The 15,870-nt window shown below is 38.9% G+C and overlaps 1 protein-coding gene and 1 non-coding gene across 5 annotated transcripts in view; both read right to left on the reverse strand.

Moving 5' to 3' along the window:
- LOC139127097 (uncharacterized) overlaps nt 1-15,870 on the reverse strand; it is a 36,689-nt gene that overhangs the window by 3,024 nt on the left and 17,795 nt on the right. The window contains exons 1-3 of one of the 4 annotated variants that reach the window (XM_070693021.1): nt 8,037-8,467; nt 3,346-3,466; nt 756-930 (exon numbers count right to left, since the gene is read on the reverse strand). In XM_070693021.1, coding sequence (XP_070549122.1) covers nt 756-930; nt 3,346-3,466; nt 8,037-8,134 — 394 coding nt within the window. In that variant the 5' untranslated portion in view covers nt 8,135-8,467. The other 3 variants (XM_070693019.1, XM_070693020.1, XM_070693018.1) reach the window with 3 other exon arrangements.
- Nucleotides 1,290-1,362, reverse strand: Trnak-uuu (transfer RNA lysine (anticodon UUU)). Its single transcript has one exon. It is a non-coding gene; the product is annotated as a tRNA-Lys (tRNA).

Genomic DNA, 15,870 nt, shown 5'->3' on the forward strand with positions numbered 1-15,870 from the left:
TGGACTGGACCAACCTACATTTGCGTAGAAGGTATTGCTGTTCTAGTACGGGAAGGCGCCATCAACGACCGCTCAGTAGCATCTCGAGTACAATGATTGAAGCTTCACAGGTGGCATTTATAGTGTGGCGATCGTTTAATCACGGCGATAATAATCTCGCCGAAATTAATCATCCATTATATGTAGTGATGGATATTATGCTACGACAATCATGCAACGTTGAAGACAAGGACACGGCCAACGTGAATTTTGATTGTCTCCGTGAGGGAGAAATCCAGTTCGTCATTACACTAAATCAAATGTACGTTACCGCTTGATAAACGTTGAAGATTTAATTTTGATCTAGGATCTCAAACTATCTCTGTCATAAAAGATGGATATGAATACGGTATACTATCTGAATATATATCTTTCTGAACATCTTTCAATTTCAAGAGCATTCAAATTATCTTTTGAATAATACTTCCCCCAAAAAATTCAAACTTGTTTTGCCTTGACTGCATGAGAATAGCTGCAAATTATCAAGTTTTGCCTTGCAGACGGTGTTGTCATATTAATCACAACGTCCTAAGATTTAATGAATGGTTCACCAATAACGTTTGCTAATTTTCTTGACATCGTTTTCTACAATACAAAGTACGCAAGTTAAGTTGGCAGGTCACTAGAGTTTGATATTTGTTTACACAAATTTTTGGCGGGAAAATTATCCAATGCGCCAATGCGCAGTAACTAGACACAAACGATTGTCCCCTTACCTATTCCATCGGCGAAATGCTTCTTTTGGTTATTGCACCCGAATCGTGTGTTTTTGTGAGAAGATATCTTCCGTGGCGGATAGTGTTCTTTCATCGACGTTACTAGGTAACCGTCGGTAGTGTCCTCTACCATGGATTCTGGACCCCTGAACAGAGTTCGCACGTGACACACCGGCTAGCAAACAGAAAAATAACATACAATAGCCTGAATTATTCATAGAATAGGATGTGTTTCAGGTACAAAATACCAAAGCAAGGCAAAAATTATACCCGCTCGCTTTTTGTCGTTTTTTTTTCAAACCGTAAGAGTCAGTCAAGTGTGACATACTTCTTCTGCATGATGCAATATCATGTCGCTGCGCCTTCTTTAACGTTGTTATTCGCATTGCGATTAACACTTCCGGTTACAAGCGGAAACGTTCTCCTTTTAAAAAACGCGATGTTTGCACTTACATTCTCACAGAAGACCTTATAACGGTGAGATTTTCCTCAGGGAGGCCAAGAGAAACCGGGAAAAATCTGGTAAAAGTATAGCGCCCGCTAAGGGGGTCGAACCCTTGACCTTAGGATTAAAAGTCCCACGCTCTACCGACTGAGCTAACCGGGCTCCGTGTGTAAGGAAGAAACACGCCAATCTTATAAAATGTCTAATGATATTACAGATTCGTATTAAATTTTCCCATTGTTTCTCTACATATATTTCCGTCACTAAATTAAAAACGTTTCTACAAAAATCCTTACATATACATTGATTCATACAACTAACGAGCGATATCTCTTAACTACTTTTGTAAACCTGGCCACCATGAGAGCCTAATATATGTTATAAAAAGAAAACACCCAGGATTTCCAAGAATCGTTCACTTTTTCCGATTAATGATAAACCATAACATCTTTGCGCGCCACTTCGTACAATCCAGAGCGTTGTTACGAACGTGACCTTGATTGCACAACTCAATGTCATTAAGGTAGTATGCACCTCGAAAATGAAAGACTTAAACTTCTCCTCTAACTTTGCTCAAGGGATCTTTCAATCATTCTCTTTTAAAATCAAGAATAAAAATAGGGTGTCAACGTGCAAATTTTGGTAATAGAGAAACAAATTACCCAAGATTTACCAATATTAGAAATTCAAAATGGCCGCCATCCCTGTGTTAACTCTATGGAGAAAAATAAAAATTTTAGAATTTCGAAAAACTAAGCCGGTGAAAAGTTTTCTTTCACCAAGAGCTTTAAAATGAACCCCCACATGTGGTATATCAGAAGAGAATTGTAAAAGTTTGAGAGTCCGAATGTCTGTCCCCGAGGTGCGTTCTACCTTAACTCACTCACGTACGAGGCGATGACGCTTATTGTTCCCTAGATGGAACCACCGTCAAGCTAGAAAATATCTTAGGGTTTAATCAGTAAATAGGCCAAATAAGGACAACTAATTACCCCAGGGGTAGAGTAACCATAGTTGCACACAGCTACCAATTGGGTCACTCCTTGACACATTTACGCTGCGTGGAATTGTTTAGGAAACCCTAGGACTCTACAAAAGACGTTATCTCGGGGATCTATCATGTTGAAACGGGTACTTTTGACTTCAAGTGATTGAGAGGTGACGACTCTATTTCTTCAACCTTTTTTACTACAGTTACGTTTTACTACTGCAACAATAACACGTGTATCAGTGATAAGCAGCGACCAGTTCCGGTTCAGCAATGAATGATGTGATGCATAGAGAGTAATTCAGGCTGCGATATAGCCAGTTTGGCGGGAAAGTATAGCGGTTTTTTTTACTTTGATTGGTTGCAAACGAATCACGTTAGAAAGATTGAACACGCGATATCAGGAAGTAAACTGACAAAAAACTCTTCATATTTTGCATAATATTTCTCAACAACTGCCGCGATAATTCGCATCCATCGCTTTGGGTGGGGTTAGTTGACAGGTGCGTAAATGTCCAGGGCTGTGTCCTAGAACTCACCGTCAAGGTCAGATCATCCATAATTATTTTTGAATCTCACCCCCGTTCTACTGTATCATCGTACTCGTATATCTCTACCTAAATCAAATCACCTTGATTTAGGTAAATACACGATTTGTTTGTTTGTTTGTTTGTTTGTTTTTGACGATATCAAAATGTACCAATCTGCAAAAGTGACCAGAAGTAGCCCATGAGTCTTTCCTATAGGTGAAGATAAGGGCAGCAAACGAAACGAGGGCAATAAATAAATAAATAAATAAATAAATAAATAAATAAATAAATAAATAAATAAATAAATAAATAAATAAATAAATAATAAATAAATAAATAAATAAATAAATAAATAAATAAATAAATAAATAAATAAATAAATATAGAGGGCAAGAAATGAAAATAGAATAAAGCTAATATGATTTTAGATTGACCTTGACGACGAACTTTGACAATGGACAATATGAAAGTAGGCTACTTTCATATTTTCCGTGTCAAAGTTCGTCGTCCGAGATCTTTGCAGACATAACGGGGGCGCAAGGGGAGAAACGAGTGCACGAACAGGGAAATGCAAATTGTAAATACATATACAATGGAATGCCATAAAGAGCGTACAGATCACCTCACCTCATTGTAGAGTCGTCTGAGATGATAGACCTGGCTGGGATGTGGGTTGTGTTTACGTGATTTCGACGAAGGTCTTGGCTCACGACCTGCCAGCGATTTTGGCGGGAAGTCGTTGGCGTAACTGGTTCCAAATTCAACCAAATGACCATGTGAGATTCTGCGGAAAAACAACAAACAAACAATCAAACACGGGAATAGATAATATAACCTAGGATAACGCAAAATACTTACGGGAGCTTAATTGAAATTTAGTGATGCAATAGGCCTATGCCAATTTGAACTCTCACTGTCAAGTGAAGCATTAACTTGAACTTGAACAAAGAGCCAAATACTACTTATAACGTGTTCAAAATATTGCTAAAGATAATCGAATGCTTAATCGTTGTTTGCAAGTCATGATATAATTATACTGTTCTGCTCAACCCCTGGTGGGTTTCCATGGTTGACTTGCCATATATTTGCCAAATTTGATCGTGAGTCAATGATAATGAATATATGTAAACAGCGGTTCATGTATTTTTGGTTTTACTCATAAATATTGCTGAGTCATCACAGTCAAAATTCGATTATTAGAGGAAAAGAGAAAAATATATATTGCAGCCCGGGTACAGCAACAACTATAGGTCAAGCAAATATACTTTATTTTTCTTTTATAATCAAACTTAAGCGTTAAAGGTCTCACCAAAATCTAAATGAGCGAAACCCAAAATACATGAACGGGTGTTTTAAGTGACAATAAATGTCTATATCGTAATTTTGTTTATGATAAAACTTAAGAAACTCAAGAACTGCTGGAAATCTGCCCACTAAATGATGGACTTTTGCGTGAATCGCTTGAGGGCGCGATTGTTAGTCACATGTTAGTAGACACTACACACCAGACGTTATGAGGGTTTATGAACGGCTTAGAGTCGTAAAAAGTGTAAAGAACAAAAATCAAGAATTAAAACTCTAGTTTAGTCACAGATACAAAATGTACGTTTCTTGTGGACGAGACGATCCAAGAATTGTTCACCGTTATATTTAAAAGAAAAGTCCACCGTTCAAATACTAGTATCTAACTAAGAAATATCTGGCACTCCATTAGAAGTCATTGAACTCTTCCCACGTGGGTTGTATTCTCTACCATTGACACAAATCTGTTTAACCAGCAAAAAAAGCGCAAATTATTTACGTTCACTTCGAATTAAGGGTAAATCTTCAACTTTTCGCGCCTGGAAGACTATGATGTGATGCCTGCCGAAAGGTGAGTGGATATGTGCCACCCCAATGGGTCTCTTTTTTCACGAAGAAACATCCCTAAACATGGGTCGAATTTGCACCCGAATAAAAACCTAAGTATGAGTTGATGAAATGGGAAATGTGTTCATACTTTAGGAAAACCTTCATATCCAATAGAATAACAGTAAACGACCTTAAGAGATTCTCCAGATTTTGATAGAAATCTCGGACAATCATGGGTCATTTTTTGTAATAAAGATGTTAAATTGTAGAGGTTTTTAAGTTGGACTGCACAATTCGGGGTAACCCCCGGTTTCATGGCCACCTACTAACCTACCCCATATAACACTCCCGCGAAGTCATTATGCCCCTTTAAAATTGACTTTTAACCTTCAAAAAATCGATTGTAATCGGACGCTTCCGAAAGATGTTCATTAATTATTCACAGGAAGCGTCAGCAATCGCTGAATGGCGAACATAAACGAATATTGATTCCGATGGTATTCCTGGGGACTGTTTGCGGCAATGCAACGGATAGACATCGTCGACTGATGTGTGTGGCATATCCACCAAGGAAATGCTGCCATTACGCAATGTCAACCATTTTTTCTGTAATCGGCGAATGAATTAGTACAGTGTCTACATGTCCTTGAATGCAGTTAATTAAAAGACAATTTCGATCAATATTACTTCGCCAGGTGTATTAATGCAAAATGTTTGTTGTCAAGGACTAGTCCTTTGAAGGTACGGCTGCTTTGCCGTGCAAGTCATTGCCACAGGTGAGCAACTGATTATTTTTCATACATACAACTGCATTGCTACTATATTACTCATTAATCCCCAGTCTATACACGCTCACAAGAGCTCGAGAAATTAAATCGCAACCACGTTTTGCATTGCGGAGATGGGCGTACAGACACAATACAGATCAAGAGAAGCACAACTGGTTTATTTTCAACATTTTAAGAATTGCGACATCGACACTCTGGACTGAGTTTTAGTTTTCGTGTCTGTCAGTAAACAAATCACACGAAAAGTGACGACTCATATGCAAGCAAAGTCGCCACCCGTTCTACATAGATTTCATCATTACTTTGACGTGAAAATTTATTCCTGTTTTAACTGACTGAAACACGCTGTCCCATCGCCGTTGGCTAAGGCACCATTTCGTAGGATATACATGTGTACACTTTGATGGCGCTCTTTGCCGTATGCGTGTAGCGCACGTGCAATTGCTCTGTATACCTTCAGAGTATTCAAACGTAAGTTTGGAGGACTTAAGACGCAAGCCGCGAGATGTTTGAAAAGTTAATAACCACTATGGTGTCGCATATCGGAAACATATATAAGGAAATTCTACCTACACCATAGATGGAAATTGTACAATTTCATTTTCAAACAACTACAATTTCTATGTACTATATACAGGACAGAAAACTACTGTGTGTATGTTATACATCATTTATCTTATTCTATTGCTAAAATACAATTCCTTAATTTCTGCAAAAGAATCACGTGGAAATGTCCGGTATCCACTGCTTGGGTGTCTGTATTGGATAATTGACCACTGAATTCCAAACACTGACAATGTACCGGAATTTATCGGCAATAAACTTAAGTCTACTGAATGCTGTGTTTTGTAATGTATTCATTTCCTGGAGGAATAATCGAGAACACAGCCACATATTATAGCTACTGTTCGTCGAGGTCAAATGTCATCCTACGTTTCGTGATACACAGGGCAACTTTACAGCGTCTTATAAAGTAAACAAAATAAGAAACTGTAATTCGTATGCGCCGCAAAACTTTGAAAACCCACGATAATGGCGCTTTAAAGTAAACAGGCTGAGTTGATACTGATTGGAATTCTGGAATGGCAGTTACCCACAATCTTGAAAGAATTAGCAGCTCAGGTGTGCTGCGATAAAGTATACAACGTACCCCTTAATAAAACATAGTTGTTTACGTTCAGGCCAGGATTGTATGATTGAACCGTGCGAATAAAATGACCCAGTGTTACGAATCTTTTGTCAGGTCTGTTGAAATAATGAGGGCCAGAACGAGTCTTGACTAAAAGACTCGATAAAATACGACAGAGGGGGCTATTGTCAGACTAACGGTGCAATCAATTATAGAGACATAACGCCTACCATTTAGCAGTGTAGTTACGTTGTGACCAATAAAGGCCATTGCTAGGTACGGCAATATATATCGGGCTAGTTAACTCGCTAATTTATGGGAATTTTTCACACAAATCTGTTCGTGTTCTCTAAATTTCTCAAGATCTGTTTGCCTCTTCGACACGGTTAACGCGAACGGTTATTTGCACTGCCTTAACAAAAAGTGGGGATATCACGTTTGTTTATTCCACGGTTGGGTTTTATTTGTGTCAGTATATTATCCTATCCGTGATCGTTAAACATTTATGGTCTATTTAAACTGATGCTTTCTACGCTAACGATCAGAAGTAGGCCGTAAAACGACGTGTAAGGCCCAACAGCTTGCCGATGAAAACACCACAACCTCTGAGAATCCACAATTTATCCCTTTGAGTGCTGTAATTTTTCCCACTAAAATTTTAGTGCAACATTTCACCGATTTCTGATAATTTTGGACCAAATGGGCATACTTTTTCATTGGCTACAGTGTTTCATCAAAATTTTTGGGGAAAATCTAAAAATTGACTACATCATATTTTACTACGGTGACAACAATTGACTTTGGCGCTCAAAGGGGTGACTGGAGTTGTGAACCGTACAAGAAAAAACTGAACTCGACCAAATAAATTGCAAACACACAAAACCGTGCAAGACATACATACTGCTACGTGCAAAAAACAGCAACAAGACAAAATAAAGCAAAACAAAAGCAGTTAAAAAATATCAACTAACCCGCAAGATGTGATGAGGCACGCACAAAAGCGAAGTCGATTTCGTGAGCGGGAAAGAACAAAAGTTACTAATACAGCCAATGTCATTAACATTACCAATCCATAAAATATCAAAATGCGTTAGCTTTTTTTCACACTAGTTGCATCATGTACACGTTCTTGAACAGTGGGACCTATACGCATAGCATTGGATACAGTGGTCGGTTGTGCTAAACAAACACCGCCATTCAAATATCTCCTCCAAATCGCCGTCGTTTCCATTAAATACTTTTCACTACTTAGCTTTACAAACAGCTTGTTGAGAGAAAGGAACAAAAATCAATACCGCATGGATACAATTGTTATTTGGATAAGACGCGAAGCAGCGACAAACTCGATCAGACTCGATTTTCAGTGGAAATATACTGTGCAGGATTGCTCAGAAATAGTAAATAAGACAGTTATATGTATAGTTTTACGTTACGCAAATTACAGCGAGTAATCGGAATTTCATACAACTAAATTGGCACACAGCCTGAGCGCCCCGTTGACGCTGATATCGATCGCTCTGTGTTGAGAGCGCGACCGTGAGCAAACTGACCTTAACCGTGAACGTGGTCTTGCCCCAGCTATCGGCGGAAGCTTGAGCCGGCCGTCCTCCACTCGACTGCCGTAACTGACATCGCCGACGTACGGCATCTGGCGACGTTGTTCTGTTCGGTTGCGGGCTCCGTCACAAATGCGCGCGCGCGCCGTAGTTCCGCAACCTGAGTTGACGGGCGATTCTCGTCGCACAGTCTCCGCTCTTGGAAACGCCGCACTGAGATCTCCAGTGTCATCCAAGTGTGTATAAAAAAACGACGCGCTCAATAAACGCCGCTTTTTGAACGACTTAGACGAGCAGAAAGGAAAACTAATGTACTACGTGCAATATCCAGACACTTCATCAACAAGACCGTTCAGGCTGGTCTTTTCACAACCGGTGAAGATTGAAAGGAAGTGGTTACCGGGGCAACTCCGAGTTCATGCCGAGTTATTGAGTGAGTGGGCATGTAAAGACTTCACTGCGCCTGCGCAATATTGTCTTACACGCCAGCATTACAAGTAGCAACCGGGTCCACTCTATAACGACGCAATATGCCAGAAAACAGTTAATTTTTGATTAAAGAGTTAATTTCAATATATTTTACAAAATCCCAGGCAATCACCCCTTCAGAACTAACCGAGTGACTAACCAAGAGAGAAATGTTTGACTGAACAAAACAGGGCACCGTTACTGGGATGGACGTCGCCATTTTCACACTAATTCAGGTCTGTGTATGTTAGTTAGATTTCACATCCAACATAGCAGAGGACTTACTAGAGTATACTAAAGACTTTACTGGTCGCTGATAATTTTATCAGTGGTGAAATTCCGCTTTCCTTTTTGTTGATGTTGGTGATTAATAAATATGCTGTCACCGTTGGAGATCCGGATGTTGTTGTTGTTGGTGATGATGTAAGTGATGATGCTGATGATGATGATGACGATGATAAATTTAATAATTAAGAAGATAACGAATTCACCGATGGCCTCACTGTACCGATGTTACGATTATTAACAATACCGTAGAGTGAGTTCAGATTTAATGACGGCAGTCTCGGCAACGTCAGAAACCAGAATTTGAACACTGTAGATGGCAGCAGGTAGAACGTTTCTCGGATAATTCTGGAAGTGAAATGATTTGTGTGCGCTCTGACCTTCAAGACTGACAAGCTACTTTTAAACTGATAGCCGGAAAGCATTGTCGTTCCACAAAATCGTGTATTGATGTCACGTTCACACTTATACGTCTTATTGGACAAACATATATGATATTCAATGGTAAGAAGTAAAATAACAATTGTGCTAGTTCGTCGTAGCATTTCAAGGTCATGCATACAATATATGGGGCAGAAAAACAGGCACAAAACAGTATGAACCTTAAACACTTTGTTGACAGGGTAGAAAACCCCGAGGAATGTAAGTAAGGATTTGTTGATATGGAATGTTCATCTGCAGAGTGACGGAGAGAAAGGTTGATTTTTAAAATGTAATCGATGAATAACCACGAATACTATTCCGGCAATTTCAAAGTTGATGTGCAATATACAATGCGTTTAATTTCCGCTTTACTTGGGATCTTCAATGACTTGATACTATGGAACATGTCGTACCTTCTCTTGGAAATCTATATTCTACATGCGACAGAAAATTGCTGAGAAACTTCATGTGGCACGAAATTTAGATTACATCACAGGTGACCATTGATACTGTGCCCCACATTCTATTGTTACAACTCTGTTGTGCTCTTTAATATTTGAACAGTTATGTTTTTAATATTGGTCAAAATGATTCATATTCGTCAATTTAAGATGCTTTAAATTTCGGAAGTGACATTGTATCACAAAATGTGCATGTGAACAGGTTTATAATAATTGGAGCCGCTATAAAAGACACAAAATGAAATTTACAATAACGGAGAGAATTCCCTTAAACATCTCTTCCACGGAGATACACCGTAATTCGGTGATGAATATCCCTTAAAATGCTACTTTGGTCGATAAGCGGAATTGGATGAAGATACGAGAGCAAAATCGCATGGAAAGCGGGATTGAGCAAGACACAGAGTATAACTGACAGCAAGGACAAGGAGATAAACTTATATGTAAACTGTCAGCCATAAAGATGGGAAGACAGATGCAAAATGAAAGGCGGCGTATGTGGTAGCTACAGAGAACAGATAGACAGACAGACAGACAGACAGACTGGTTGAGTGACCAGCATATCACAGTACTTCACCACAATCGTTATTGGGTTCGACGGGCTCTAGAAAAAACAAACTAATGAGTTAATATTTTTCATTTTTCCATGACTAATGTACTTTTCATCGATTTTCGCGACGAAGCAGAGCCGTCACTTACACTTAAGTAAATAGTGAAACAGTAAGCTTTCAAATCGATACATATTGCATGGAAAAAAGTCGTTGTATTTGGAGAACGCCAACGTTATACTGCAATTTAAAAGACTTCAATCGAAATAAATTATGAAATACGTTCTGTCGTAACGCGGTAGGCTTGGTTGCACTGACCCAATTTTTGGATTTCTGGTTTATTATTTGCCATGGGAAGACCGTACATTCACATATTACGTTACCTTCCTGGAGGTCCTTCGTTCGCGAAGAACAAATCAATACAAAAACCACAACGAAGAAATCGATGTGGTACTCCTGCCAGTTATTACATTTCCGCCTGATGTTTTTGTCAGGGGAAGTTTATCTTTGCATTTGTATCTATAAAGTCTTTTTGTGAACATTTACACACATAGCGCTTGCAGAAAATCAAGGTGGTTAACTATGCTGCTTGAGGGCGCTGTCGGAGGCCCGAGATATACTGTGCCACCGAATATCGTCCGACCAACTTTCCCGCCACAATATATTCGTACATTTTGGCAGTCACGTTGGTCCAGATGACTTCATTTTTAGCCATACTGTGTTTATGACGAGTCTGTCAAAATCGTGATATCGAATCTTTCATCAAGGTGACACCGTAACGATATCATAGTGTCGAAATATAATATCTCACTGAAGTTTGATTAACAGCTCCACGCTGCCGAAATATCAACTATTTTCAATCAAATGTCAGAGAGAATGAAAACGCTCTTTGAAACACACTCTAATCGTATTAAATCCATTTCATCAACAATATTTATATAGCTCCCGCGATCGCAAGCGTCGTTGTTATGACGACTGATCTCAGCACCGATACCATATAAGGGTTGTCATAATCAATCAAGCTTTTGATGGTTCCCGCCACTGGCAAGCCGATTAGGATTCTGTTTTAGAAAACCTTGTCCAATTTTACAGTCATTTCTTACATCCCACTCTGCCAAAATATTTCATCTGATAACATTGACAACAGATTTTGATTGCAAATGTCTATTTATCGTGATATTAAGGATATTTTTACTCTTCTTTGAATAATTTTACAATTATGATTTTATTTATAATAGTAACACCAAGGACGAATATCAATTTTATCCATATTCGTGTAATGAACACGATTGGATCTAATTTGTGATAATTGGATCTTCATATTGTTCGAACTTCTCAAAAGTGTAAGGTGCTCTATAGCTGAACGTTGCAATATTACTAATTACTCATAAAAATAAGTGTATAACTTAAATAGAAAAGCAGATGAACTTTACTTTGCAGATTAAACCGACATCACTTCACTATCAAATCATTCCAAATTTAAGTTCCAATCGTGTTAATGGTTGTACTAGACCCGTTCGGCAAATTCAGCTTTGCACGACCATTTAAGTTTTGATTTTTTTAAGCTTGGATTTTCTCAGCCATACACCGTGCCATAACTTCACGGCGGCTCCTGAAAACAGTGAACTTTCGCAAAGTTTGTTGTTTAAAACAAAAGGGTCAGCCTATGATCCTGCGTTTGCGCATTGTCCAAGTTATCGAGAAAACTGTATAGGACGCTTTTTGATGCGCCACAGGAAGTCATGGCCGATAATTTTAAACGTACAATTCGTGTGCCTGTCACAACTTTTGAGGATATGTTAATCTCCGGCCCTTTGAATAATTAACATGTGACCATCTGATCATTGTCAAACTCAACTCAAAAATGTCACTTCCTTTCATTTCCTTTGCTATGATGTTGGACCCAACGACCACTTCACTGCCAAAAAGAGAAAATGCGATTTACACAGTAACGTTTCTGTCAAAACTTCTGATCATCATCCGGGGCGGTGGAGGGACGGTGTCCGGGGTAACACGCCACTCTAGGGTTCTGAAACTTTATCGCTAAGCATACTTTTGTTCATTGAACTTAGTTCTTCGTCAGTATTATTCAAAGTTTTTGTGCATTTGCAAAACGTAACATTAAGCAGGTGTCTTTGGACACTACTTTGCGCTGTTAAGTGAATTCAAGTGCAAACTTGCATCCGTCGGCCGTTGATGAGAAAATACCTTGGAATTTCATAATTCAAACGACAGCAATTTTACTAGAAGGGCGTTTCCGTACGAAAAACTTCAAACTTTCATTCTCTGTACGTAACCACAAAAAGACAAAATCATTGCGTATCAGTTGTAAGCAGACGTGAATACGTTTCCAAAACGCAAACGATGGATGCTGTTGATGATATTCATGATAACGCCTCCAGCCAACGACGATCATGGGGTCCAAGATGATGGTTTTGGTTGGCGTACGCTGTGCAGCTTTTACGCATTATTATTGTATTTGAGTTCATCGACATGGAAGACGCGACATGGAAAGACGGTTTTGTGAACACATAATTACGTAGATTGTGTACTATGTCAATAGGCTGGTTTTCAAACGTGATCAATATGAATAATAATTTTAAATGGCAATTTGATTAAATATGAACTTTTGGTCAGTCTTTATGAATCGTTGATTGTATTGATGAAAGGAGACTGTAGTTTAAAATCCGTTTAGGATTTTATGTCCTACTATGGTATAATTGTCCTTCTAATTATCTGTATTAGTCTCTATGCTTTTGCTGACGTCTGTAGTCGTGCAGGTGTTCATCTGCCTTGGTTGTTTTTTTGCGCATGCTACTACACGTCTCCGCTTTTTTCTCACACGTTTTCTGGACGTGCATATTGTAACGCTGTATGCCTATTGTCAAACTCGTACGTATTTAACTTTAACCTTGTCTTATATGTAACCCTTTGAAATATATACTGTCTTGATTCTGTTTACTTTAATGCTGAGTGAATACGTCTCTTTGACTAATAAATCCTAGACCAGTTACTTGTTGACCAACGCTCTTTGTGACGGTTGCCATGAAGCAAAATTGATTCATAAATGCACATTCCCGTCAATTTTCCAAAAGATATTTGTTATTATTTTGTGGCTTTGTTTATCTGATGTTACGCCGTTCTGGGGGGAAATTTAGTGCACAAACATTAAAAAATTCATGAAAATTACAAAACACTCATGAATATAATATATATCGCTATATAAAGTATAGGTGGCCCATTTCTCACTTGCCAAATCACACTGAGCCTTCTAATGAAAGCGCGCGGGCGCGTAAGTGAGCAGACGACATGTACAAGAAGTCGTTTCTTTCCTACCTGACGCCTTGGTTGTTCAGACGCCTCAGTGCTTCCACCGTGGCCATTCTGGAACGATGCAGGCGACCGGACAAAGTCGCGAGGAAAACTAATTTGATGTTGAAACCGCTATATTTTTGTAAATCTTGTTCTTTTCGCTTCCAGGGTGTTTACCTTGTACACGTGAAAATCCTGTCTTCGCACTCATGCAGTCCGCATGGCGCGCTGTTACGTCACCAATGCGAATTCTTTCGGCAGAATGCTTCGAACGCGAACGTGTAGCCTACGCGTACGGTAGCAACCTCGTTCGAGAGCATAGCCAGGCCCTTATCTGCTCTTATCACTTTATTCACAGAAGAATTCGTGTACCTATTTTTCTTATCTCCCAATTCGTAGGGCTCGTTATCATAAAATAGATTGTCAATCGCCACATATATTATACTGACAATATAATACAGAGTGATTTCTCCGCGCATGGGCGATCAAAGTGTGACTACTTATCTAAAGCACTCGCCTGCGATTACAATGTAATTATAAAGTGATGATAAGAAACCATGCGACATGCAAGTTCAGACGAACAAATGTCTCATTTGTCATTCATCAAGCTTTAGTTTAAGATAAATGTACAAACATCTGGCGAAGAAAACAGGCCGAATTCGTTCGCGAGAGATCTGCAACCAGAGGGGTTTTAAGTCTTATATGTAATTCAAGGATATTTCGAACAAACTTAAATTTTGAAGGTAAAGAGAAAGCTGTTTGACACTGGGCGAAGTGAAAATCTCTTCCGACAAGAACAGCTAACGCCCATTTCCCCCAAACCCCTGAGTGGCTCTAAGACCTCTAACGACCAATCATCATGATTTTGCAGTACCCTCGGAAAAACCCGCAAACAACCGTATCCGTCTCCCTTTCCATCCGCTGATATTAAAGTATGGCCCGAAGAAGAACACTTGCGAACAGGTTTTTCTGTTATTCGGTAAAGAGGCCGTGCAAATCTTCTACAACAGTCGCTACCTTCGCTAAACATGCCGATGGTTCCGTACCAAGTTATTTGGAATTGCAATGTGGATACTCTCGGAGAGTGTTAATCATAACAGGTGTGTTATTTTGAGCGATTTATTATTGACACGTTCTGTTTACTTTTCGTCAAATTCAAATTGCTTTTTGGAAGAAAAGTGAAACGGTATTCATTTCAGAGCTGTACAATTATGACGCTGGTCTTTCTTAATCTCCACTGAAGCGTTCAAAATAATTGTCGAACTTCGAGAATTGTATTTCGGAAGCAAACACTTGCAAACTATTCACCTTATCAAAATGAGGGGCACTGAGGTCTGGAATATCATTAAGAATGCAACCTTGGTATACTTTAACAAGGTAGTTTTATGTTTGTCTATTATTCTTTACTTTTCTATTTCGTGAACAGTCGTTTAGATGAGCTTGCCTCATGCAACTTGACATGCATGAAAAATGTGACGTGCAAAATGTGAACCACGTGAAAAACGGCTTTCACTGCGCATGCAACCCAAATGATACAACAAATTAAGTACAGGGCATGCGTAGAGGAGCAAGGAGCGCTCACCTTGTTAGGTCAGTTCTCGTTTCAAGCAACATCAAAACGCTGACAATCCGGAAAAAAGACTCGACATACATTTGTCAAACGATTCCACAGTTAAAGTTTTGTAAGGCAAAGTTTTTTAATGTACAGCATTTATTTATCAGTACAATCTTTGTATTTTCCGTTATACAATACACCTGAAGAAGCTCTTGTTTTGGAGCGAAACGTTGTGTCACAAGTTCATTAAAATACGTTCGGACCAAACAACTGGGTGTGGTAGTGTGTACCAATCAAGTTATATATATATACATACATACATACATACATACATACATACATACATACATACATACATATATATATATATATATATATATATATATATATATATATATATATATTATAATATTCATGTAAGACGATCGGAGATAGAATGATTCGCAAGCAGACTGACAGTCTGAATAACATAAAATGTCGGTTAGCTAGATGGGAAAGCGGGTAGACGGAGACACGGACGGAGAGACACGGTAAAGAGACAGGTATAGAGAGACAATGAGAGCTCGATGGCGAGACAAGCTGGTAACTCAGACCTTTTATATTGCGTAACATCGATTAAGTCAGAGTGGGTTGCGTTGAAAAAAGATACTGTATTCAACGTCGTACCTGATGAGTTTAATTGAAATAATAGCACATCTGGAATTAAGAAATGATCGGAGTTGCTCAGTATCGAAGGCTAACGACGCGGGTCGTTGCCATGGGCACAGACGGTATGC

Source organism: Ptychodera flava, unplaced genomic scaffold (genome assembly GCF_041260155.1).
Source record: "Ptychodera flava strain L36383 unplaced genomic scaffold, AS_Pfla_20210202 Scaffold_28__1_contigs__length_4768798_pilon, whole genome shotgun sequence".
NCBI lineage: Eukaryota > Metazoa > Hemichordata > Enteropneusta > Ptychoderidae > Ptychodera > Ptychodera flava.